The following is a 24845-nucleotide window of genomic DNA, read 5'->3' on the forward strand; positions in this document are numbered from 1 at the left end:
CTTTAAAGCTTCCTGAAGATTAGGTGAGGTACAGGAGGTGTTAACTGATGATCCTACCCTTTCTACATTTCCTGTTAAAATGAATTGGAGTGAGGGGAGCAGACTAACAGAGACCATTTTATGAGGGAGACTGCTCCTTCAGGTTGATAGGCTTAGTGTCTTTGAATCACTAGTATACTGTTAGATTAATGAACAGAAGCAGCTCACTAAGCTCATCTTTTGGTATTGAACAGTAATTATTGTGGCCAGGGAGTGTATAGAGAGGAGATGGAAGAAGAGTGATGGAAGCAGAGTGAAACAGTACAAAATATTTTGCAGGAGACAGATTTATTTGTTTTATCTTCTCTCTCTCTCTGTCTTTCCTAATTTTTTTTCCCTGATGTATAGGTATGAAACTGATGTACATGCATGACGATTCAGAAAACCTCAATGACAGCTTTAAAATCCAGCTATCAGATGGGAAACATAAAGTCCTCAGAACCATTTCAGTAAAGGTCATCCCAGTTAATGATGAGAAACCAGTGCTGAGCAAGTAAGCCACATGTTCCTGTTTCTGACAGGAAAAAATTCAGATAAAATGATCCAAAAATGATCAAAACAGCTAATCAGTGACTGATAGGGATAGGACACCATAATTAGTCACAGCCTAATGCCAACACAGATGTTTCCATGTGGGTCATTCACTATTAGTCTGTTTTGTAAAAGCATTTTTAGAGAAAGAAGGGCATACTGAATGTTGCTATATATTAAGAAAATAGGATTGGTATTTGCATTTAGAGAGAAAATATTTAAAAAGATGGACAACAAATTTGGTTTATCTTTTGCAGTCAACTTCAAAATTGGACAGGGAGCCCCAGTACTTACACATGTCCACCATGTTACCCATCCCAGATGCTTTGCTTTCCTCTTCCCTAGGAAACTGCCTGTATCAAACACTCCTCTGGAAGCAGCTCTGGATTTTGGCATGAGAGAGACTACAAAGTTGATATCTTCATGCCTCATTGGGGAAAGTCTTTCACTTTGATGATAATCTTATTTTCTACTAAAAATACTCTATTTCATAGCCATAATTCAACTTTTGAAGAGGTATACATTAACTTCCTTTACTGTCCAAAACTAGAATTCATAAATGAATTAGATCTGGTCAGAAATCTCCTGGCAGACAATTTTCAGATAAACAGCTGGCTGTGAGTGAGTTGAACCTCCTGGACATTACAGCAGGGAACTTGTCCCTTGGGATCCTCATTTTTCAGCCACAGAGTATTGTCAGGGACTCCATCCCCCTGGCTGCTTTCCAGTCTTAGGCAGGCAGATGGAGAGCTGGGGGCTTGAAAGCTTTGGGGATATGGCTCCAAAGCCTACATTTTAGAAATGACTCACAGCCTGTCAAGCAGGCTGCCATTAAAATAGGAATTCTGATCCCTCAGGATGTTTAGATAGAGAATAGCCTGGTTTTGGCTTATCTTCAAACGAGACCTACATTTGCTATTCTAGAGAATTCTGAATGTTTTGTTTACAATGTAGATCTTCCTTCAATAACAAATGTTAGTTATCTAGTGAGAATTATCAAGGGACACATAGTGATAACAAGGGGGAAAGTCAATTTTGAATTAGAATAAAGGATATAGTTTATGTAGTCATATCAGATTCTGATAATCAATGATTAAATGCCACTTCTAGTTTGTCCTTTGCTTGTTAAAGGTTAGTATGTTGTTTTTCATTGTTTTTCTCTGAAGAAATGTGATGGAGAGCAGGAAGCTGAGTTTTTATCTTTGCCCAGCTGGATCCAGAAACCATTGCTTCTTTGGCTGGCAATGCTAATTTGACACTTCTGTTGTGAACAGTAGCATACACTGAGCCATTTCCTTGTCAAACAGCTTTTTCATTGTATGCTCTTAATGCTTCTTACCTGTTAGACTTCCACGGTGATGTTTTTTAGTGTACTCTTCCGTTGTGATATGGTATAATGCCAGCTGTTAGGTAGTAGTACTCTAACTTGTCCAACTTGACATAGAAGTAGTTTAACCATCGTGTGCAACTGTCCATCTTTGCTGGGGGGTAGGGGTTCCCTTATGCTGTCACTGCAGTGTGTTACAGGTGAACATATGACAGTACCCTTTGATCTAATTGTACCTTTTTGCCCCAAGGAGTTTCAGTTCTCATCTCCATTAGCTGTGGTCAACACGCTGAAGAATGGCTGGCAAATTGTCCCTATCAACAGTGACTGCCAAAAACTCAATCTGTCACTACTTGGATTGCATCCTTTAGCAAGGAGTGCCTTTGGGGAATGTAAGGCCCTCGTGCATTCTCCTTGAAAGTTTAATCTCAAGATCAGATATGTGGGTGCTATGAAGACTTAACTGATTAACTGCTATGCAGAAAAATGTGTTGGGATTAGAATGCATTTGGAGAACATACATAATTGTGTTTATCTTCTGTCATTGTTTGTTTGAGTTTTTACTTCCTAGCTTACACAGTCTCTGGGTCAGATACTTGGTCTTTCAGTTCGCAAAGCCCCAGTGTGATTATCAGTGACATGAATAGAACTTTGGAGTTGCCTGACCTGTTATTAATATGACTTGAAGTGCCTTGTTATACGATCCCATTCTTGTTGCTTCTCATTTTGCCAGACATGAAATCTCTATGCCTCATACTCAGTTTGAATATGGAAACTTTATGAAAAAAGCTAAATTTTTTCCAAGGACAGTAATTATATTTTCAGGTATCAATGAATAATTTTTAGACCTCATTTGGAAGTCTTAGTTGTTACTCTGTCTTGAAGCAAGCCTTTCATATTTAGCAAATGAAATGGCTGTTCCAGGGAGAATGTCTTTGGTCATTTTTGTGAAAATCCACCAGTATTTGGCCTTCGAAATGACATGACTTGCACATGCTTAGTTGAGTCTGGTAGAGCTTATCTGCCAAAATACGTAAGGAATCTGCCCTTTTGAACCTGCTCTGTGCCCTCTATGCAGATTACCTTGAGCAGGTCCCATCCCTTGGGTGTCTGAATATGCTGAATCCCCTCCAAGCTCTATGAAACTTTTTTGTAGTCTTCTAATGTGATTTGGATGCTACATTACAAAAATATAAGGTAGCTAACAGAAAAAATAGTAAAGCAGTATGTGCAAAGGCAGAATGAAGGATAATTTCTAGCTGAAAACTGAAACAGAAGAGACACAGTCAATTTTGCTAAAGCAATTGTCTGGACTTATTTCAAACCATGTGGGATTTTCCCATAAGCTCTCTCAAATTTTGCTTTGGCTAATGATGACTATTTCTTCTGGATCAAGAACACAGAAAAATTCTGCAATGAGGAGCATAGAGAAGTCATTTAGGACTTTGTCGGGCAGAGTCTATTAAAGATAAAAAATTAGCGTTCAAGAGAATCTTTTATTTAAGTAACAATGGAGCTAATATTCTATGATCTGTAGTAGCAGTAGCATGTTAAAACAGCCTTTTTGGTTATGTTGCCATCACTGTGAGAGGGTAAATGGAATAGGACCCGGGGGAAAAGACAGGTGTGATAAATTCCAGAATGTTGTAGGTAGCTGCTTTGTTGTTTTTCACCACTACTAGAAGTAGCTGGTCTATCCTGTTTCTCTATTGAACTGAAGTAGGAGCCCTCATTCCATTCTTTCTTCAGTTATTTCTGTCAGCATGTGAGTAATCTGTATTCCCAGAAGAGAAATTATATGCTGCAAAACTTGCATTTCTTTTGTTATGTCATATATAACTTCTAATTTTTTGCAGGAAGGATAATATAGAGGTGCATATGGGTGAAACTCGAATTATTTCTGGTGCTGTTCTGTCAGCTGAAGATAAAGATACCCCTAGAGAGAGAATTTACTACTTATTTGAAAGAGTTCCAGAAAACGGCCAGCTTCAAATCAAGGTTAGTCTTTGTATTTCAGGATAAAGTAGGCATGCAAGCAACTCTGCTTTGTTAGGACATAGTGAAGCTTGTCTTCCTTTTGTCCAAATCTCTTTCATGTTTTGAAGTAGACTGTTATGGCTAGTTCAACAGTAAAAGGAGTATTTAAACTAAACAATACTTTCTCAGAGAATTTGACACTTAAGGCCAATATCCTCAACAAGAGCAGAGGGAAGATGAGAAGCATAGCAGATCATTTGAGGTGACAATGAAGAGAGATGCTGTAAGAGTCAGCTCAGAGTGATAGAAAGCAAATGATAAAGCAGGGAGCAAAAATTCCTAGGTCAGTAAAGGTGACAAGTAAGACAGTACTTCAGATTTCAGAAAAAATGCAGGAGATATGGCTGAAAGAGGAAGAAATAAATAATGATTTAGAATAAAAATATGGGGAGAAAGAAGAAAAAAAGGAATAAAAAAATATATAGCAAGCACAGATCGACCTAACATAAGCCACTGTAACAAAAAGAAGAAAACCCACCTCCTTTTAAATGTGTGCATATCATAGAAAATAATTGATTTTCAAGATCTGTGAATGTGAAAGTATTTTAATTGTGGATCTCTGCAAGAATCTGTAGACTCCGTGAAAATTTTGACTTATAAGAGGCTCATACGCTAGGACAAAAGTGCTGACAGTTTGAATAAGAAGGTACCTGAGTGTACTTGAGCCCTGTGTGCTTGATATCATAGAAGCATAGAATGGCTTAGGTTGGAAGGGATCCTAGGGATCATCTTGTTTCAACTCCTTGCTGCAGGCAAAGTTGCCACCCTCTAGATCAGGTTGCCCAAGATCTCATCCAGTCTGGCTTTGTACACCTCCAGGGATGGGACATCCTCACCTTCTCTGCATAGTCTTTTCCAGTGCTTCACTTTCCTCTGAATAAAGAATTTCTTCCTAACATCTAACCTAAATCTGCCCACTTTTAGTTTAAACCGTTCCCCCTTGTCCTATCACTATCAGAGTGTATAGTATGTCTCTCTCCTGTTTATAAATCTCCTTTAAGAAATGGAAGGCCTCAGTGAGGTCTTCCTGGAGCCTTTTCCAGGCTGAACAAGCCCAGCTCCCTTAGCCTTTCTTTATAGGACAGGTTCTCCATATCTCTGATCATCTTTGGGTCCACCATTGGACTCACTCCAGCTCCCTGTTTTTCTTGTGCTGGGGGCCCCAGCACAAGAAGGCTCAGTAGTCCAGATTGAGCTCTCAGGAGGGCAGAGCAAAAGGAAAAAAAATCACCTTCCTCACCCTGCTCACGTCTCCTCTTTTGGTGCAGCCCAGGGAATAGTTGGCCTTCTGGGCTGCAGGTACATACTGCTGGTTCATGTCAAGCTTTTTGTTCACCAAAAGCCCAAGTCCTCCACAGGGCTGCTGTCAGTCTGTACACATATTGAGGATTACTCTGATCCAAGAACAGTGCCTTGCACTTGGCTTTGTTGGGCATCATTAGGTTCACATGTGCCCACTTCTCAAGCTTGTCCAGACTTATTTGGATGCCATCATTTTCTTCAGTTGTATCAACTGCACCACTCAGCTTGGTGTTATCTGCAAACTTGCTGAGGGTGCACTTGATTCCACCGTCTATGTGGGATGGGGGAGAAAACTGAAAACAAACAAAAAATAAGGTAGAACTCATCAGTTGAGATTAAAAACTATTTACTAAGACAGGAAAGGAAGAGGAAAAATTGATAGTAATGATAATTGTGTGTTTATATATATATATTTGTATATGTATATATATATATATATATTAAAGTACATGTTCTGATACTTCCCCAATACACAAGTGATACACAAGAAATTGCTCACCAGCTGTCAACCAATCCCCATCTAGTTCCCAAGCAGCATATTCCTATCTAGCCAACTCTCCACTATTTTTCAAGATATGGTTTGGGAGAGAAATAGGAGCAGCTTTGTCTAATTAAGAAATAGAAAACATAAGCTGGGTCAGCAAACTAATTTTCACCTTACTGATGTCTCTCTGAGAAGTGTGTAGAAATGTACTTACCTGAGTAAAAGTGACTAAATTCCATTTACCTGCATTTACTCATGATAGCTATATTTTCTCCAGCATTTTTACTTGGGAACAACTGCAGCTATATACCAGCCTTGAAAATACAAAATATTCTATGTGCAAAGACTCTAAAGCTTAGGAAGACAGCCTGGAAGCTGTCACTATCAGCTATCATAGCTGCTAATAACCAGAATTAACTGTGGAGGATGCATAGGAGACTGCATCTGTTTACTGAAGGATGTTCAATCTTTCTAGGTAGGCAGAGACTGGGTGACTCTCCAAACCGGAATGAAGTGCACTCAGGAAGAACTGGATATGAACCTTGTGAGATACGTCCACACAGGAGCTATAGGGTCCAAGAACCAAGATTTGTTCACATTTTATCTGTGGGATGGGTACAACAGATCCCCAGCTGTAGACTTCTACATAAATATCAAGAACATGGAAAAGGGTAAAGATCTGCCTGATCATGTTTCACAGTGCCTGTTTCTGAAAAAATGTCCTGATACATGTCCTGATACATCCCCAAGCTCTATGCAGGCCCTTGGCAAATCTGCCTGCAGACCCTGAAGTCTGTCTGCTCAGATTTCATTGCAAGCCAGCATCCAGATGTTCCAGCTGCTGCAGAAGTGATTTTGATATCTGAAAAAGCACTGCCTAGAGCAGTGCATTGCACTTTCCAGGAATCCCAGCTGCTGTTCAAACAGAGTAGAAAATATTTTTCTGAAACTAGCTTTATGTGAGTAAACCACAGTGCAGAAGAATGGTAAGAATGTAATAAGGTAAGCATAACACTATTCAAAACCCTGCCTTCCAGGATTATGCTATGGTCTTACAGTTACCATTCATGGGATACCTCTTAGAGCACTAAATTGAGTTTGGAACTGAGATTGGGACAGATGTCCAGGGATGTTGTGCTGCTTCCGCTCTTGCCAGTTTTCAGCTCCAGTGGAATTAAGCCCTGTGTACCTGGAAATTGCTGGTGGTGTGGCTGATTCTACTCTGAGCAGAAGATAGATAGTTTAGAGATACCCTGAAGTTCCTCCCACTGTGAAATTCCCTAGAATCCTATGATTCTATAATTTTTCCACTCGTGAGGGACTGTGTATAGCTAAATGATACGTGAGAGATCAGCTTTCACTTCAATACCACTATTTTAGTGTTGTTTTGTTTATCCTGCAGGAGACATTGCTGTTTTCATAAAACCTCTCAAAGTACCAAAAGGGAATCGAGGCTACATTACAACTGATGTCCTCCTTTCACTGGATGGTACTGACAAGCCTGAAGAGCTTCTCTATGTGATAACTTCCCCACCTCAGTACGGACAAATAGAGTATATTAGCTATCCTGACATCCCCATAACGAGCTTCAGTCAAATGGATGTTGCAAGTCAGACAGTCTGCTATGTTCACAGCACCAAGGCACATTCAAGGCAAGATGCATTCAGGTAGGACACTAAAAAAACCTTTCCACATACCCTTCTCCTATGAGTTCTTGGTTATCTGCTGATAAAATATATATAAATAGGAAGAGGAAGTTCTGAGGGAATTCTCAACATTAATGTGACAAAGATATTTTCACTGTAATACATGCAGTTGTGACTGCCTTAGTAATAAATACATTTTCTAATTGATGCTGAAATAGTAGATAGAGGCACATTTACTAAATTACACTGGCTTAAATATTACTCTAACACCCAAACATACACAGATGTTAACATTTAAGTGGGGGAGGTGGACTTACAATATCCTCTGTAGAATTTTTCTTTGATTTCTTGATATGTCTGACTTTTCCATCCAGCTATTAGCCAACTGGTTGCCTGTCTTTTCATATATGTCTGTTGCATTGTATGCTTTTTGAATGCATAAGTAGTTCTTCAACACACCGATAATGAGTCTACTTATCTGTTCTGACATAACAGTAGTTCAGAAATTCATGCTGAACAGCCAGATTTTTTTTGAGCAAACCTGGCTACATATAGGCCACATTCAGCTGTCTAGTGATATTTAAGTTTACTTTCACCTGATTCTGAACTTTTCTCTTAGACTAGCTTAAACTAAGCTCCATCCTCAACATGAATATTTTCTTATTTTATTAAATAAACCTCAATTAGCTAAAGAATGAGATAACGCAATGAGTTATTTCTAAGTAATGACTGTAGAGGAGTCTTTAGAAGAGAGCAAATTCAGAAGAAAAAAAAAAATAGCTCAGAAGTAAATAAAATTTTTTTGAAGGAAGAATGCTAACTCTTTGTACCATTGGGAATTTTGTCTAAAAAGAACCCTTGACAGGAAAAGATCTTCCTGTAAAATTCAAGATTGCCATGTGAAAAGTTAATTGTTTTTCATTTATGATTATGAAAAATGAAATGTTTAGCTCCTAGCAGTTGCAACTCAGAGCTATTCACACACTTCTAAGAGTGTGAAAAGATTCCTGACTTGAAATGCATTTTCCATGATGCATGTTGAAGCTGCGAGGATGTATTTCATCAACTGTTTTAAGAGCTTTTTTCCATGCAAGCCAAGAAAGTGGGGCACGAAAATTTCAAATAAACCTGTTTATTCTGGGACTCTCCTCAGTTGAAAATCTTAAAACTATCCTTTCTATTGAATTTAATGTGATGGAAATTCTGATTTTGAATTTACTCTAATTCTGAGATTTGTCTGATCCACTTATAATAGAAAAATGGGAAGGAATATTCTTTGGCTGTATGGAAACTTAGCAATGCAGTTGTGAAACACTATGACCAAAACTAGAACTACCTTAGACAATAAAATCACTAGGGTGGGTAGCGTGTAAGTGGTTTAAATCAATAAGACTTTTGAACCAGGCTAACAAAAATAGATCAATAATTCTACAAAAACTATTCTTATAGATAGGGCTAATGTCCTTTATTTAGGCCAACAGCTTAGAACAAAATTAGAAAGTCAGCCTTATTAAAAGTAAGATTGTGATTCTTTAATAAATATTTTCAATAAATATTTTAATCACAATAGTTGATGTTCCCTGATGTTAACATTTGGCCAAGAATTTGGTTTTGTATAGACATAAATATTGTGGCACAATACTATTATTATTTAAACAAGGAATGGTTATGTTAATTATATGGGTAATTATGGGGAATGGGTGGGTAGGAGGCTGGGAAATGATCTGATCAGATTTTTACCTTCCAGTGAAGTACTTTCTTTGGTCATAAATTTGTGTGTATTGTTTGGTGCTGCTGGCCTGGAAGAAAGATTTGGCAGTGCTTGTTTGGACAGATGACTTCAAGTGATTAGCAACCTGACATCAGATGCTGGCAGCAGGATGCTAAAAGTACATGCTAATGTCCTCCATTTTGACACGCTGGCTCAATTTTGTAATGAGCTGGCACTATTTATGATTCCATTTTTATCTTTTAAATGCCATGACAGATGGTAGGTTCTACAGCCAACTCTATTGCCATCGAACTGCAGAAAGCATGAAATATTGGTAATGGTGAAATCAAACCACGCAACATGTCCTCCAAACTGTGCCTGAAAGTTGTCCCCTAAATTTCATCAGAGTGAGGAGAATATTGGCTGTTCTCCACTCCCAAGGGGAAAATGAAGCAGCCATAAACCAGAAATAAACAAAGCCCCTGAACCTCCAAAGTGCAGGAGAAAAAGGACCTTTTGGGCACAGACAGCTTGATTTCACATCACCTGTGAAATCAAATGGCATACAACATTTGCATTGTAATGTTCAGCCTGATGTATATAATCAAAAGCTTTGCTCCTGACTGGTATTCTGTAGAAGATTCTGGATGAATCTTCATTTTCACTAACTGAATTATCCTAAGTCTTTCACTTACATATGGTTTGAGATATCATCCAAAACGATTTTGCAGCTGTCAAAGGAGCTGGAAGGAACTCACTTCAGCTGCAATCTCCTAGATTTTTTGAGATGCAGATAAGGTCTTGACAGAATGTGCTTTGCCTTTTTTTTTTTTTTTTTCCTTAGCATACTATTTATCATCACTATTTTAGTTCTGTGTTTGATTTTAGCTAGATTACTAATAGCACAATGCTTTTAGCACTGGCACAATAGCATTAGGTCAGTGCAGACAGATGTCTTTAGGTTCCCAGCTGGGAATACCATCCTCAGTAAACATATTTCTAACTGTTATATTGTCCCCGTTATGCCTGTGCTCATTCCCATCTGCTTCATGGCATATTGCCTGCTTACAAGTTGATCAAGCCCTAATCATCCAGCATTGGTGAAGGTAGTGAGGAGTTTTAGATGGACAGCCTGCGTGATGCAGTAAGCTGCTCCCTGACCTACTGAAGGTAACATATTCAAACCATGCAACAGCAGAACAGGTTCTGATCCTGTATTTCTTTTAATACTTTTCTAATGTCTATAGGCAAGAGAGTAAGAGGAGAGAAATAATCTAAATGTCCTCATTACACTGCAATATGAAAGTGTCATAGATGGAGAATAGCTAACTAGGTTGGCCCACACCTATCCTGAGACATGCAGTGATACTGTCCCAAACAAGATCAACAGTGTAAGTGTGGATATATGTGCCTTCAAAAGACTGTGCACTGATGAATAGGAAAAATGAAAGGAAAGAAGAAATTAGAAGATGAAGAGTATGAACATAATTTTCTTTGCAAAGCAAAGAAAAACTGGCTCAGACAGAACAAATGTGGCTGAAAACCGCTCTCCAATAAGCTTTTCTATGTACTAAGCACAACCACAGAAAGCTTGGTAGAAAGAAACATAAGCCTTACGTATTATGTGATGATGTGACATAAGAGATTGTGAAACATTTCCAAGGCAATTTTTATTTTCATATACCCTCAGTGGATTTTGTTACAAGCATGTGCAATATTATTTCCTTCAGAAAAAAATACTTAAGTTGTGATCTTGGCAGTGAAACTTAGATTGGTTTTCTCTTTATTTTTATCCACAACAAAATGTGATAAATGTCTGCAGAGCATGCTGTCACTTGTATGGCAAAAACCCATATCCAGCTGGTAGATTTCCAAAATGTTTTCTCTCCAGACGTGGATAGTTTTATCTTTTTCTAGTTTTAGCAAGGAAAAGTACCAGTAAAGTCTAATTATTCTTTAGTTTATCTGACGCTATTCCTGCTTGGGAGAGAATTGTAAGAAACTATGCTGCTGTTAATAGAAATTGCCAGCGTGGGATAATAACTTTGCAGATCTGACTGTGTGATATGGACAGCTACATTTTAAAAATTAATCTAGCTACTTGTACAGTTCTGCCCAATATATTCCACACAATCGTAATATTTCAGTGAAATTTCACTTAAGTTTTGTAAAGAACTGTTAGTTCTTCTGAATATGCAGAAATTTATAGGTATAATTAGCGCTTAAACTACTATGAGAAGCAAGTTAAGAATGGATTTCTGTATTTCTTTTCTTCTTCTTAAGGTAGTTTGGGATTACTGGGTATGAAAGGCTTGCAGCAGTGAATAGAGCAAACCCATTGTCCAGGTAGATTATGTACTTTACACATCTCTTTCTGTGAGTTGTAGATAAAGGTAGTGCTTTCACTGAAGATACATAAGGATATGTATAAAATGTGCATCTATGTCCTCGGCCAGCCTATCATTTCAGATCTGCTCCATTTGTATCCGAACTAGAAGATTAGAGGACTTTGAAGACTGATGGTGTATCCTCAAAGCCATTCCTCTGGCATCGCATCAGATTCCTGCAGATGCAGTGTAATTATTTCCGTATACCTGCCCATCTGTTCTCATGCTTTTAAGTTATACATCCACCCCATGGTCTGAGTTTGAGCTCAAATCAGCTCTAGTTCTCATGTGTTTTGCAGTATCACCACAGGCAAGCCCTGTAATAAAGGTGTGCATTATCATTTTATTTCAGTACTTGGTGAATCAAGAACATTTGCTGAAGACTACCTTGCCTCTCTTTGCCAGATTCATCATCAGCAATGGACTGAGGACTAAACATGGAACATTCACGATCTCCCTGGAGGCAGTTGACCAAACTTTGCCTACACTATCTAGGAACATGGGGTTAAGATTAATGGAAGGCAGTATGGTACTCCTTTCTCCTGATGTCCTGCAGCTTACGGACTCCGACACTGCCAAAGAAAACCTTACCTTCCTCTTGGCTCAGCTCCCCCAGTATGGTCATCTCTATTACCGAGGGGCTGTACTACTACAATATAATTTCACCCAACGTGATGTGGACAATATGGATGTTGCATACAAGCACCGAGGTGGGGATTGCCAGATTGACAGATTTACATTTGTTGCAACAGATAGGACTAATCAAGGCTTCATCGTGAATGGGAGGGTGCAGATCGAGCCAGTGGCATTCACCTTTCAGGCAAGTGTGACCACAGACTTAATCAAAAAAGATATATAAATAAGGTGGAAAATATAATGCTTTTGATGAAGCTTAGAATTGCTTTTTGCTGAAGTCTTTGAATTAATAGTGATATTTTTAAGCTAAAAAGTTTTCTTTATGTGTTCAGTGAATCAATGACATGGAGAACTAAAGAATTAAATTGCATTACATTACTCAGAAAAAATATATAACTATGCTTATATAAATGCAAAGAAAAGGATTATATATAAGAAAAGAAAGACATCCTGCTTAAATTTGCTATAATATTCTATATCAAAATTTCAATACCAAAGCTGAGTCCAACTATGGTAACAAATAAACTGATGGAGCTTAAATTTGCAATGAAGAAAATGGAGAAGGACTATGGGGAATGAGGGAGACAACAAAGCAGAGGTACACAGTATTTGTGTTTATCTCCCAAGTATGTTCTGTCTCTCGTTGCATGAAACAACCGGCTGTCCAAGCTGAGCCTGGAAACCTCTTGTAGGAACTAATACTTACCTGTACATCAGATTTCTATTGGAATAGACTGCTTGTCAAAGTGACTACTGCTCTCCTAAGTGGGCTGTTGTACTTTTATCAGAAGTAGTACAGACAGAGAATTCTGATACTGTAAAATGAATATACATTTGTCTAATTTTGATTTAGGTAGATCATTTGGACAAAATGGCACCAAGAATCATTCATCTCCGTTGTTTATCTGATGTGGAAATGCTGAAGAATGGCAGTTATGGGATCTACATTACTTCCAGGTCCCTGAAGGCAACTGACCCCAATACAGAGGATGACAAAATATTTTTTAAGATCTTACGAGGTCCTCGTTATGGCTACCTGGAAAATATAACAACAGGTATTGTATTCTGTAATCTTTGTCCTTTGAGACGTACCAGACCAGATTTCAAAACCGACCCTGTTAATGCTTGCTTGATACAGGAAATCAAAATTTCTTGGCAAATGTTGGACTAGTTTTGAATGCAACAGAAAAGCTTTTGAACTAAGACTTGAGTCTCATGTTCATCATTAATATCTACAGAGTTCCAGAAGACTTTTAGTAGCTCCAACTGAGAATCTACTTGTGGGAAAGGAAACTTGAAAACTGCTGCAGGAAGTAGTAAAGCTAGAATAAAATAAGTGTACTCTGAACTTTATGGAAAAAAAAATAGGTGAACTAGGTCACATGATAAACAGAGGAACTAATTGGCTGGGGCTTATAATGAACTGGGATGTTACTGTGTAGCCCTATGAGAGATTATGGGAAGTTCAAAGTCTCTTGAAAGTGTCTTACATAACAAGAAGTTGAAAACATGATGCAAGTGAGCTTAGTGGTTCTTGCTTAACAGGCTTTTGACTTATCTTTTCTTTTCTTTCTCAGGTGGACTTATCCATGAAGGCTTTAGCCAAAAGGATTTAAATAGCAAAACTATATTTTATGTCATCAATCCATTGTGGGAAGTGCTTTCAGACAACTTGGAGTTTCAGGTCACAGATACCAACGGAAATTCAGCGATTCCCCAAATGTAACTTTGATCTTCAGTTTTGAGGACTGCAGTGTAGCAAATATGTCACTGCTTAGGGTTCTGAGTGGCTTCTGGCTTAGAACAAATGAATCTGTGCCTCCTTGAAACCGAGTAGAAGTGAACCTAGATATGATTTTAAGGACTTAAACTACCATTTCTTTTTTTAAAGAATACAGAAGTCTATTCCCCTCAAGGTGGCAAAGTAAAAAGCGTTATTTTGACTAGAGCACATTTAGAATCTCAGAGAATCATATAATGGAGTCTAGTGTAAGTGAATTAGACCCATGGCATTTGGAGATATGAGACAGTAGCTTAGGGACCAGTCTGCTGCTTCATGAGCCTGATTTTTCAGCCGTAAGTCACTCTTCTTCTGTGCTGACAGCAAGCTGATTCTCACAGATCTGAGATCATGATGGTGGGATACTTATGCCAGCAGTAAAAGCTAATAGAATGATATTTTTCAAAAGAGCTCTGAGGAAAGGTGGATGGAGTATATTAATCTCTTTGTCATGTAATTCCAGAATTTCAACTAAGCATGCTATCAAAATTTCCTTCTGACACGTGATAATGTACAAAAATTGCAGAGTACTTGATGCTAAAGACCAAAAATGGGATGAAGCTCTTCTGAGGAGACAATGTTTCTTTTATTTCTACATATAGGATTGAATGTTCAATCAATTTATTTAATCTGAAGTAGTTGAGAAAAAGAACCAATGTTATTTAAAAAGGAAGAAGCAGAAAGCTGGCTGCAAGCTCCAAGCTGCTCTGCAGAGCGCTTGCTTGAGTGACAGAGAGGATGCAGACTGAACAGCTGGAGACAGTGTTTCCGCAGTTACACACTGTGCCAAGAGATGTCTCTATATACAAACACATCTGAACAAAGCTAACCAAAGCATTCCCTGGCTGCCCTCTGCTTGCTTACAGAAGCACTGATATTAAATGCATTACTAAAATGCAGCCCTATTCATGGGAAATTATGCGTTCTTGAATATAAATAGCAGCGCTTGTTGTATATATATATATATACACAATATATATATATACTAATATAATATAGTAATAATAATATATAAAACTAATATATATACTAATATAATATATATATATTAGGAAGACAGAAAAAATCCACTATTCCTGTGGGAAATAGGATTTTCAGAGAACTAGAACTTATATGTAAAGTGTGCCGGATCTCAGAACAAAGAATTTGGCTTTTAAGGGCAAAAAGTTTTGATTATTCTGAACTTCTAAGAGATTTATTTGAATATTTCAGTATCTAACTGCCATTGGACTGGAAGAAATGTTTCGTGTCAATGTTGATATTATTATAATGGAAAGCAGCTTTTTATCTCAATGCTGCAGGACTGCTTTTAGCTCATACATGCTCTTTAGAAAAAAAGCAAATCAGCTTTTATAGGCCATCTACCCCTTGGAGTTCAGAGGATATAGGACAGGAAGAAACCTCCAGTGGTGCTAGAGCTATTCAACCCAGAAAGGTCTAGGCTATGAGTGTCCTACCTTTTGGCTTTACTGGTCTGCACTGAATGAAAAGGAGCTGACTTGGACTGCATATAAAATGCATAATGTCATTAATGTATATAAGTAACAAAGCTTTTTTTTTTTTTTTTTTTTCATTAAAACATATAAAAGAGGGCAACAAAACCGTAACACTAGTGAGATATTTGACTTTGTTTTCTTGATAGTAGTGAACATGTTAACTTATTAAATAATTTGATGAAATATCACAAGCACAAGTTCAGTAATCAAATGAGAAAAATTACATCTGCTTAATAACGAAAACTACGTATCTTCAAAGGCACACACAGCTTGGTATGTTGAAATATTATTATTGGTAATCATTGTGTTTTACTCTCCCAGTGCCACACGTGCATATAGATGTGTAATACATGTCAGTTTTGATCTGACTGTGTGTGGTGGGTGCAAAAGGCAGTCAGCACTGCACTGCACCCTCAACTCCACTGCATTTTGTTGTCGTCTACACAGTCAATGCTTGAACTATGAGCGAAAATATTGCTAAAAATCACATAACAATATTAAAAGTTCACTATCATGTGGGGCTGTATTACTATCTGTCCAGGGCCACATGCACCCCACAGGCCACAGGCTGGACATGTATGGTTAGACGTGTTTTAGAAAAGCTCAGGTTGACTTGTAAGTACAAGAGTTCATTTTCCTTCCTTCTGCTTTTCAAAAGTTGATCTCTTTATTGGTGCAACATATGATTCTCTGAGGTTCAGTCATATTCTCTATAGGCCATTCTAAAATTCATCATATGAGAAATTTTTACTCTATGGCTGAAGACAAAAGCATAAGCATATGCAAAGACAGTAAGTGCTGGGGTGCGCCTATTCAGTAGAGGAGGCAAGTTAGAGATGAAGAAAAGAGGGAAGAAATGAGGATATTGCTGAGAAAATACTGAGGAGAGACAATAAAAACAAATTACACAGGTGAAGAGAACCACAATAAATTGTCTTGGCCTGTTCAATGCTACAGACAAACTCCACTCTTTTCAAACTTGCTACAGAACCTCTTTTGTTCTGAATCAGTGTTCAGTCTTTGCTTGGAGTAGACAAGGGCTCGACTGGGGGATTTATTTACTGCTTCTCACTTTCTAATCTGCCAAGTCACACACAAATACATTGACCAGGAGGCAAAGACTTAGTATGTGTATTGGCTAGTCTGACAGTCAAGAGGCCGCCTTACAGACCCTTCAGACAGCAGGGCTGGGGCAGCAGGGCTGATGGCTTTGTTCTAAATGTTGTTTTTTTTCCTCTGCTTGCAGGCTGGAGCTACGGTGGTCTCGCATTGAAATGCAGCGGACTGAATATGAAGTGTGTGAGAACATGGGGATGGTGTCTCTGAAAATCACCAGGGCAGGACACTCTACTGACTCTGCCTTTATTATGGTGAAGGTAAAGATGAAACAACAAGTTTTTAACTGGAAACTGAATAACAGGCAGTGGAGCCCATTAATTTCTTCTTTGGAGCTGGGAGGTATTTCATTAATTAGTAAAAAGGCCAATCCAGACTTACTGGGACTTTATCCAGCCTTGTACAGACAGCTGAAAACTTTCTGCCAGAATAGTTTTAAGAAGAAATGCCGGTAAGCCCAAACTTGAATGTTTTGGAGTAGTATTGTAGTTTTGATGAACTTCTGTGACAGAGCAAGTTGTCTCTCATGCTGTGGGCAGGCTGGGTTTCCATGACCTGCTGCGTGGGTATACAGGCTCTGGGCAATCCCTGACTGAGGGACCTGGGATCTGTTCCCCTGCACAGGTTGAGGAGCCCAGCAGCTTTTGCTGCTTCAGTGTCACAGTAAACCAGTCTCCATCTCCTTATAACTCTCTGCCCAAGGAACTCCCATACCTTCAGTAACAGGCTATGTTGCATGCCAAAAGAAATAAACTGAAAGCTGCATAGTTTTATTTTTGTAAAATAGGTTTTGTGCAATTTGACATTGCAAGTTTTATTTTTCCTCCTAGAATGGAAGTCCCAAGATTTTCTAGCAAAAATCTTCCTTACTATCAAAATACTAACATGTTCCCTTACAGTTACGTTGTAGCCCTAATTGGAAATGTAGTTCTGTCTTTTTTCCCTCAGAAGTCAGTGAGAGTTATGCTATGACTTCAGCAGGGGCCATTCTGCCTTATTCTTCACAGACTCCAGCAAATTCAAAGGCACTGGTGTCCCTGTACATGTATACATTCTCACGTATCCCACAGAGTCTGTTGAGCTGGTAGGCAGATCTCTGTGCAAACTGTTCTTCCAAGGCCTCTCAAAGGGCAGAATGGGCAAACACATCCTGCTGATACTGCCCTTCCAGGAAGCCAGTATGTGCCCTTCCCAGAGTTGGGTTCCCAGGACTGGTGAACAGCAGTATGACCTGATGCTGTCCAGCTGCAATCTGATACAGGATTTTAAGATGAGCGAATGTTTTTGTTTTTGTTTTTGTTTTGATGGTAAGTTTTAAACCGTGAGGATAAAATGACAGTTGCATATCACGAGGTTATCCTGTAAGCCTTCATCTTGTTTTTCAGCCTAAGCACAGGTACAGCTTGGCATGTCTCACTGGGACCGCATGAAGAGAAATGTTGTACCTTCAGCACAGAGCAGAATGCACTGGTTTGGTGACGTAGGTCACAGCTTGCTCTGTACTGCTTAATTTCCTTGCAGGTCAATGAAATATCTGCTGTGCTGGGAAAGGACTTTACAGTGACTCCTTCCAAACTTGTTCAGTTTGATCCAGGTATGAACGAGAACATTGACTCATTTTAAAATGAATTCCCTGATTCTGAAAGTGTGAACTCTCATTTTGGAGAATGAAACCTGTTCTGTCTTCACAGATAGAGGAACTGAGTAAGAATAAAAATGCCCCAGCTCATTTTCTTGAAATGCAGTAGGTCCCCTTACTGTCACATTTTAGGTGTCTCTAGGCAAAAAAATAATCTGGGAGAGAGTTGCAGGATTCAGCATTTGGAGATTCAGTTTCATCTGAAAAAAGTGCTTTTGCCCATCTAAATAAATTATCTGGTAATGAGAATCCATTTGTTATCATAATAATTCCATTTGCACATGCAAGCCTGCATTTTTGGAACACATTCTGCAGGCATAGACTAGGCTTTATTAGAGTTTATAAAAAAGAGGAGTCCACAGAGGCCTCTGAATGTATCTGCAATACCAGCAGAAGTTGTGCCACCGCTGCCAGGAGTAAGATTCCAATGACTTAAGTCACAATGGCTACAGAGGAGACAAAATATAGGAAGTGTAAAAGGCTGAAATAAATAATATGTATTTTTGCTATTAGATTAAGTGCTTATCTTCATTTTGGAAAACAGATATGGGTAATGTGGTAAGTCAGTTCCAGCCTGACAGTTTTTATTCTAGCACCTCAACTTTTATTTTGCAATAAAGGTATCGCATGGCAATGAAAATATATACTGCTGTATCCCATGGATGAATTCATATGTGTAACTCAGATTTGCTTGGCTAGGCAATAGTGAAATCTGTAGCTGTGAGTTCTGTTGGAGTTGAAGCACAAATGTGATTGTTTTGGAAATATAGCTGTTATAAGGCATTTTGAGAAAGCTGAGTTTAATGAAAAAGTGCAGAGCGAACAACTTCTGGTTTATTTTCAGTGGTAGATATGGAGTGATACCTAGCAGACAGCAGTATAAACTTGTGGAGAAAGGTGGCCCTAATAAGCCCTAATTTTCAGTGTTCTGTAACACTCATGAAATCTTTGAGACTAATAAGCCACTCTCTGAGATTCTTTATTTAGTATTAATTTTATTATATTATTATTTCTATTTAAATAAGATATAGAAGAAAGATGAGAGAGATCTGTGTAAAAAAATCCTTCATACTGCACTTAACCAGCATTCTGGCTCTCTTTCCTCTGAAGTACTGTGCAATCAGACTTATCAGCCTTTGGACTGAAATGGCTAGAGATTACAGAAAGAGATTTCCAGTGCAAGGCTTTTCCATGGAATTTTCCTTTTCTGCTCATACAAGCAGATTCTCCAAGCAAGTTATCCAAGTAGCTTGGTGCTTATTTCTGTGTATGGTGGTGAGCCACAGGAAAATTAACTGTGAACATGGACAGAGATGCATACTGTCTCCCTTTTCTGGACACATTTCAACCAGCTGTGTTCTCTCATGTTGTCTTGAGTGGCTCTTTTTGGTAGTCCTTTGCTTAGGCTTAGCCTGGAAGGATCCTCCAGATTGATGCATTCAGAGCCTCTATTTCTAGTCAAGAATTTTGATATTTATTCATTAATCATATTTATTGAATGTTTAGTAAGTGTAGTAGTAGATTTGTTACAAAAACAAACAACAGCTATGCCAATTCACAGTACTGATTTGCACATTAGACTTGACTCAATAAATTGTAAAAGTTAGGGGCAGGAGGAGGCCCTATCCAACTCTGTTGGTCTGTTTGTACTAACTGAGCTGTTCTCTGCTAGAGGATTCAAACTGAAAAGGAGCAAGGCTATGGTAAGTGTCCAGAGGTTGTAGAGATTTTATTTCACTATGTTGCCCTTGTATCTTTGACATTAATTCTGGATGTCAGCATTGAGTTTTTAGAAACATTTTCTATGATGTTTTTATGATAGCAGTGTGTATATTTAGATCAGTTTCTGTTGTGCTACCTCTGACTTTTTCCAGACAAATTTCAAAGCTTTTTTTTCTAATAAGCAGCCTAATCCTTTATGTTGGAATAATCTTTTCTCTTTCCCACTAACCCAAGCCACAAGTTACATCAAGTAAAGACAGTCAACCGAGTCAAAATTTTGTAAACAGGTGTAAAATATGTCATCTGAAAGGCTGTACTTCAAGCCTGCGCATTCTTTTATCCTTTTGCAGGTATATTAGATGAAGTTTCAGCATATATATATATATATATATGCTACATTTTATCTTGAAAATTCCAAAAGTCCAAAGTTTATGTATTGTAGTGTCATTTCTCATGTTTGAAGCAGCTTTTTTGTTACAGTATATGCTCTCAAACTGAATCAACATTGTTTGGGAACAAATTTGAACCTTAAGTTATTTAGAAGAACAGCAGGAGTCCAGTCAGTTGGTAGCAGAACAATAGCATACACAAGCTACTTCATTCTAGCTGCAGACATGTTAATTAATATATTTCTGACACTCTGATTGATTGAAATAGCAATTAAAGAGTAATTAAAATGTTTATTTCTGTTAGGAATGTCAACCAAGATGTGGAATATAGCAATTACTTATGACAGATTAGAGGAAGATGATGAAGTCTTTGAAGTAGTTCTGAACTCCTCTGTGAATGCTGTTCTTGGCACCAAGACAAAAGCTGTAGTGAAAATTTTGGACTCAAAAGGAGGTATTCTCTTTTGATCTTCATCTTTAAACTGTGGGACAGTCTTGGCTAGGTAGCTACTTATTTTCAACCACAATTTGTTCCTAACACTTACCTTCACATCAAAATGCTTACTTTCTTTTTAGAGAAAACAAGCCTGGCAGTTGCAGACCATTTATTTCCTCACACAATCACATCCATCCTCTTAGGAAACACAGCATGGGAAAGCAACAAGTACAAAATGAGAAGAGTGGAGGGGAATCAAGCCACTTTTCATAACAACATGAGTCCAGCTCTCATTTACTGAAGTGAAAAAAAGGATTTTTGACTCCATTAGAATTGTTTTTTTTTTTTTTTTTTTTTTTTCTGCCAGTGATTGTATAACACTAGTTACACGCTTCTGAAAAAGATTGACTTTCCTCTCAAAAAAGAATCTTAACAACTAGACTCAGCTCTCAGAAGTACATTTTCTAATGCCTAACAATCACGATCTACAACATTACAGTACACAGCAGTGATTACTACAGAGTTTAGGCCTTTATTTCCTTATTATTGTTGTGTTTTTCAGTAAGTAAATGTGGTGCCTAAAAGCTTACCAGAAAGGAGCAGAAAAATACAAAGGACTCAGCAAAGCAGCTGAGTCCTATGAAGGCTGAAGAATGTTTTCCCTTCCAGCACTTACTGAAACTATATTTTAAATGGATGTGTTATAATGAATGAGGCTTGATTAAAAAAAAAAAAAAAAAATCATTTAAAAATGCAGATTTAGTTTTTCTCATAATGTAAAGATATTCACTGACTCAGCTAGATTGAAGGAACAACAGTGCCCGAGTTTCTGGATAGGAAATTGGCTGGTCATGATGGGAATATCACTAATCTTAGTTAAAGATACCCATCCTTGCCCAAAAACTCTGCACTTCAAACCCTAATTTATACCTGGAAACTGCTATATTCAGCAGATGTTTGGTAGGAATTCTGATCTGTGGTTAGATAGACACAATACATACAAAGATTGTTGCAGTCATAAACAGTTTTAATGAAAGAAACTCCATAAAAAAGGATGACCGAACAAACAGAAAACCAACCACATCAAGTGAAAGAATCTTCCAGCTTTTAATGACAAGCTGTTTATGTGGCCATGTCAATGTGACCAGTTATGTGCTCATGCAGCTAGAACTGACCACCTGCCATTTTTTATGCTTTCAGGTCAGTGCAGTTCTTTACATTCTTCCAGCCCAAGCAAGCAAGATTTCTGGAGGAGAAGCACATTGTTTTCAGTTTCCTCAGGCTCCTCATCACCTCTCAGTCCTGGCAGTGTTCACTTGGAAGGGATCCCACCACCTTCTTCCAAAAGGATGAGAGAACACAGAGGTGACATACTGCAGGAGCACAGCCTGGCAAATCGGTCAAGGGCCAGGCTGAGAGTGACTGGAAATGGCAGAATAGTAAGAAACTTCTGTTGCAATTTATCTGATTTATGAATTAATTGGTATTTGCTGTCTTCATTTACTTATTCTGTTTTTGTAGTGACTGTGCAATAACTTTAAACAACCAGTTTGCTCTGAGTCTGACCTAAGAGCTGTAGAACTATTTAAAATACTTTGTGGAGGCTGGAAGGGCATAGGAATGTTTCCTGATTTTGAAGATCTATGTATGTAAGAGGGAGGAATGAAAAAAGAGTTGGCCAAGGAAACATGCAACAAGCAAAACCGGAATCACTAGAGTCAAGCCGGTATAAGTCTGGTCTTGAAGTTGTAAAGATGAAAATATTGTTATCTTAAGCAGGGCATACTTACTGCCCATTGAGTTTTCCTGTTTAAGCAAAGTTAGTTTAACTAGGTGGTTTAGTTACATTCAGAGACATTCAGATACATTCAGATACATTGTGATCTTAAAAGTTAATCTGGATTATAGTGCACTTTTAATGTGAGCTATTTTCAGAAGCCATCGATTTCCTTTTTCAGAACTAAACCCAAGATACGCTGTGCGTGATTTGTAACCTACACTACACAGTAAATTTCGCATGTTGGTTTTGTTTGTTTGTTTCTGTTATGCGTAAATACACCCATTTCATTCTTATATTCTACCCTTTTTTCAGGTTCATCCTTCATCTGTATTTAGAAATGGAACAGATGTGGTTTACAAAGTAAGAGTATAATGGATATTGCTATGATTTATTTGTGATTCTGTTATTTCCTGGCTTTATGTAGACCAAAACTTTCTTTTTCTATGTATCTTTCTTTTTCCTTGGTATAATTTGATTTACAACAATTTATATTATTGCTTAAGTGGATTGGTCACAGGCAGGAGAAGGCAGTATTCAAAAGTTGCTTGTAAGTGCTAACTCTCTCTTTTACCTCTCCTGTTTTACTTGTGTCTGATACTGTGAAACCAAGTACCATGGGATGGTATCACTCAAAAAAGAGGATGACACCTCATCAGCTAAAGCAAACAAGAAGGCTGAAGTGTCAGTAATTAACCAAGCACAATCACAGATAAATGCCATTTCCACTAGGAAGACAGAAATCCCACAAGCTGATAAGGCAGAACTGGCATCTGAACCAAGCTCAAGACGCTGGGTATGAAACCTTTTGTTTTCACAGACATTTTTACCATCTGTTTTCAGTCATGCGCTTTCCCAAAATGAGTTAACGCCTCTGAGGTCTGAAGCCTGACTCTTCCTGTTCCAAAACAAAGTTTAAACAATACACAGACAAATAACAGTGCAGTCCTTTAAGAGTTTTCATGTCAGTAAGTTTTAAAATGAGCTGTCTCATCAGTTTCATGTAACTTGTCTTGTGTAAGTATTTTCTTTTGAATATTCAGATGCCATTCCCTTTTCCAGGACATTCACTCCCTTTCAAGGGACTGTACACCAGATTTGAAGGGGCTCATGCATTATGAAGAAAGCACTCAAAGGTTATTTCAGTGTGATGGGATAGAATGGAAATTTTGGAGTTCCCAAAGCAAGGTAAAAATGTCATGAGTATGCATCTAAATCAGAATATGGAATCTACAATAAGTAAGACTTTGAAGTTACGGATCACCCTGTAACAATAATTGGTTTGCACAGGAGATAAAATAATTGTCCAGAGTCAGGTCTGCTGTCACCAGAAGAGATGATTCCCAGAGACAAGATGAGGGCTTTATTGCTAGGATTACCTTTCATCTGTCACCCATAGGTGCTTCTGGACAAGCCATGTGGGCACAAACGTACTGATACTTCTGGGAATAAGTATGAGAGAACCAGTGAATGAAGTCTTGACGTAATTGGTGTGATTTAATAAAACCAGATAACTTAGGCATTCTATAAGCATGCATCACTCACCACTTACAGTCTCATACTGAACCATGCTACACTGCATTGCCTACAGGAATGCACAGGAGCCAGAAATATTATCCAAACTAATTTACACTCTTGAGAAGATTTCTGGATCTGAGACTTTATGTTTTAAACTACTCATTAAAAATAGTAGGATCCTCCAGTAGGCATTTAGTTCTTTACATCTTTTAAATGACATTTTGGCTCTGCTGATGTATGTCAATGTCCATGTTCAGTTGGATCCTGCAGAGGCCATAAGCACCACCTCCAGCCTCCAGCTTGATTATTAATGTGTAAAGCTGACTACTGTGAGCAAGAGTTGTTTTTCATCTTTCATTTTAGGAGGCAAGCATGAAAAAATGTCCCTCTGGATGGCGTCATCATGATGGCAGCTGCTATTTCCTGGTAGTGAATCAAAAGGTCACCTGGGTTACTGCTGCTCAGGCTTGCAGAGAACAGTAAGAGACTTTTTCAAACATGTTTGCTGTGCACTGGTTGTTTCCCTGAAATGGTTGCTGTTCCTAAGATTGTGGTGATTTTGCTAAGTCCCACTTCTATTATGCTTCACAGCACCAAAATGACTGAACAAGCCCTAGGATTATGTCCCTGTGGAAAAAAGAAATATTATTAGTCTCACTACATTTTGCTTGGTTATCCTTCCTTATTCACTATATTAATTCATGGCTGTTTCCCACTGTGAGATGTGTGGCTTAGTTTGGAAGAAGAAAAATATAGCAAAAATTCAGTTCTTCAGCCTTCTCTGATTCAATACTTCCTTTGCTCTACCTTCAGTAGATTAAAACGACAGCACAGTTTGCCAGCTCCTGTGTTCCTCATAATAGTCTTCTCAA

At 38.2% G+C, this 24845-nt stretch overlaps 1 protein-coding gene across 1 annotated transcript in view; it reads left to right on the top strand.

Annotated features, from left to right (window-relative positions):
• FREM1 (FRAS1 related extracellular matrix 1) overlaps window positions 1–24845 on the top strand; it is a 60003-nt gene that overhangs the window by 24233 nt on the left and 10925 nt on the right. Inside the window, exons 20-34 of the mRNA XM_031609967.2 lie at window positions 388–532; window positions 3754–3895; window positions 6196–6391; window positions 7123–7387; window positions 11870–12284; window positions 12954–13155; window positions 13678–13822; window positions 16623–16752; window positions 18014–18086; window positions 20547–20696; window positions 21879–22117; window positions 22771–22818; window positions 23069–23251; window positions 23518–23643; window positions 24337–24452. Coding sequence (XP_031465827.2) covers window positions 388–532; window positions 3754–3895; window positions 6196–6391; window positions 7123–7387; window positions 11870–12284; window positions 12954–13155; window positions 13678–13822; window positions 16623–16752; window positions 18014–18086; window positions 20547–20696; window positions 21879–22117; window positions 22771–22818; window positions 23069–23251; window positions 23518–23643; window positions 24337–24452 — 2575 coding nt within the window. The remainder of the gene's footprint in view (window positions 1–387; window positions 533–3753; window positions 3896–6195; window positions 6392–7122; window positions 7388–11869; window positions 12285–12953; window positions 13156–13677; window positions 13823–16622; window positions 16753–18013; window positions 18087–20546; window positions 20697–21878; window positions 22118–22770; window positions 22819–23068; window positions 23252–23517; window positions 23644–24336; window positions 24453–24845) is intronic.

Source organism: Phasianus colchicus, chromosome Z, assembly GCF_987193195.1.
Source record: "Phasianus colchicus chromosome Z, bPhaCol1.hap1.1, whole genome shotgun sequence".
Classification (NCBI taxonomy): Eukaryota; Metazoa; Chordata; class Aves; order Galliformes; family Phasianidae; genus Phasianus; species Phasianus colchicus.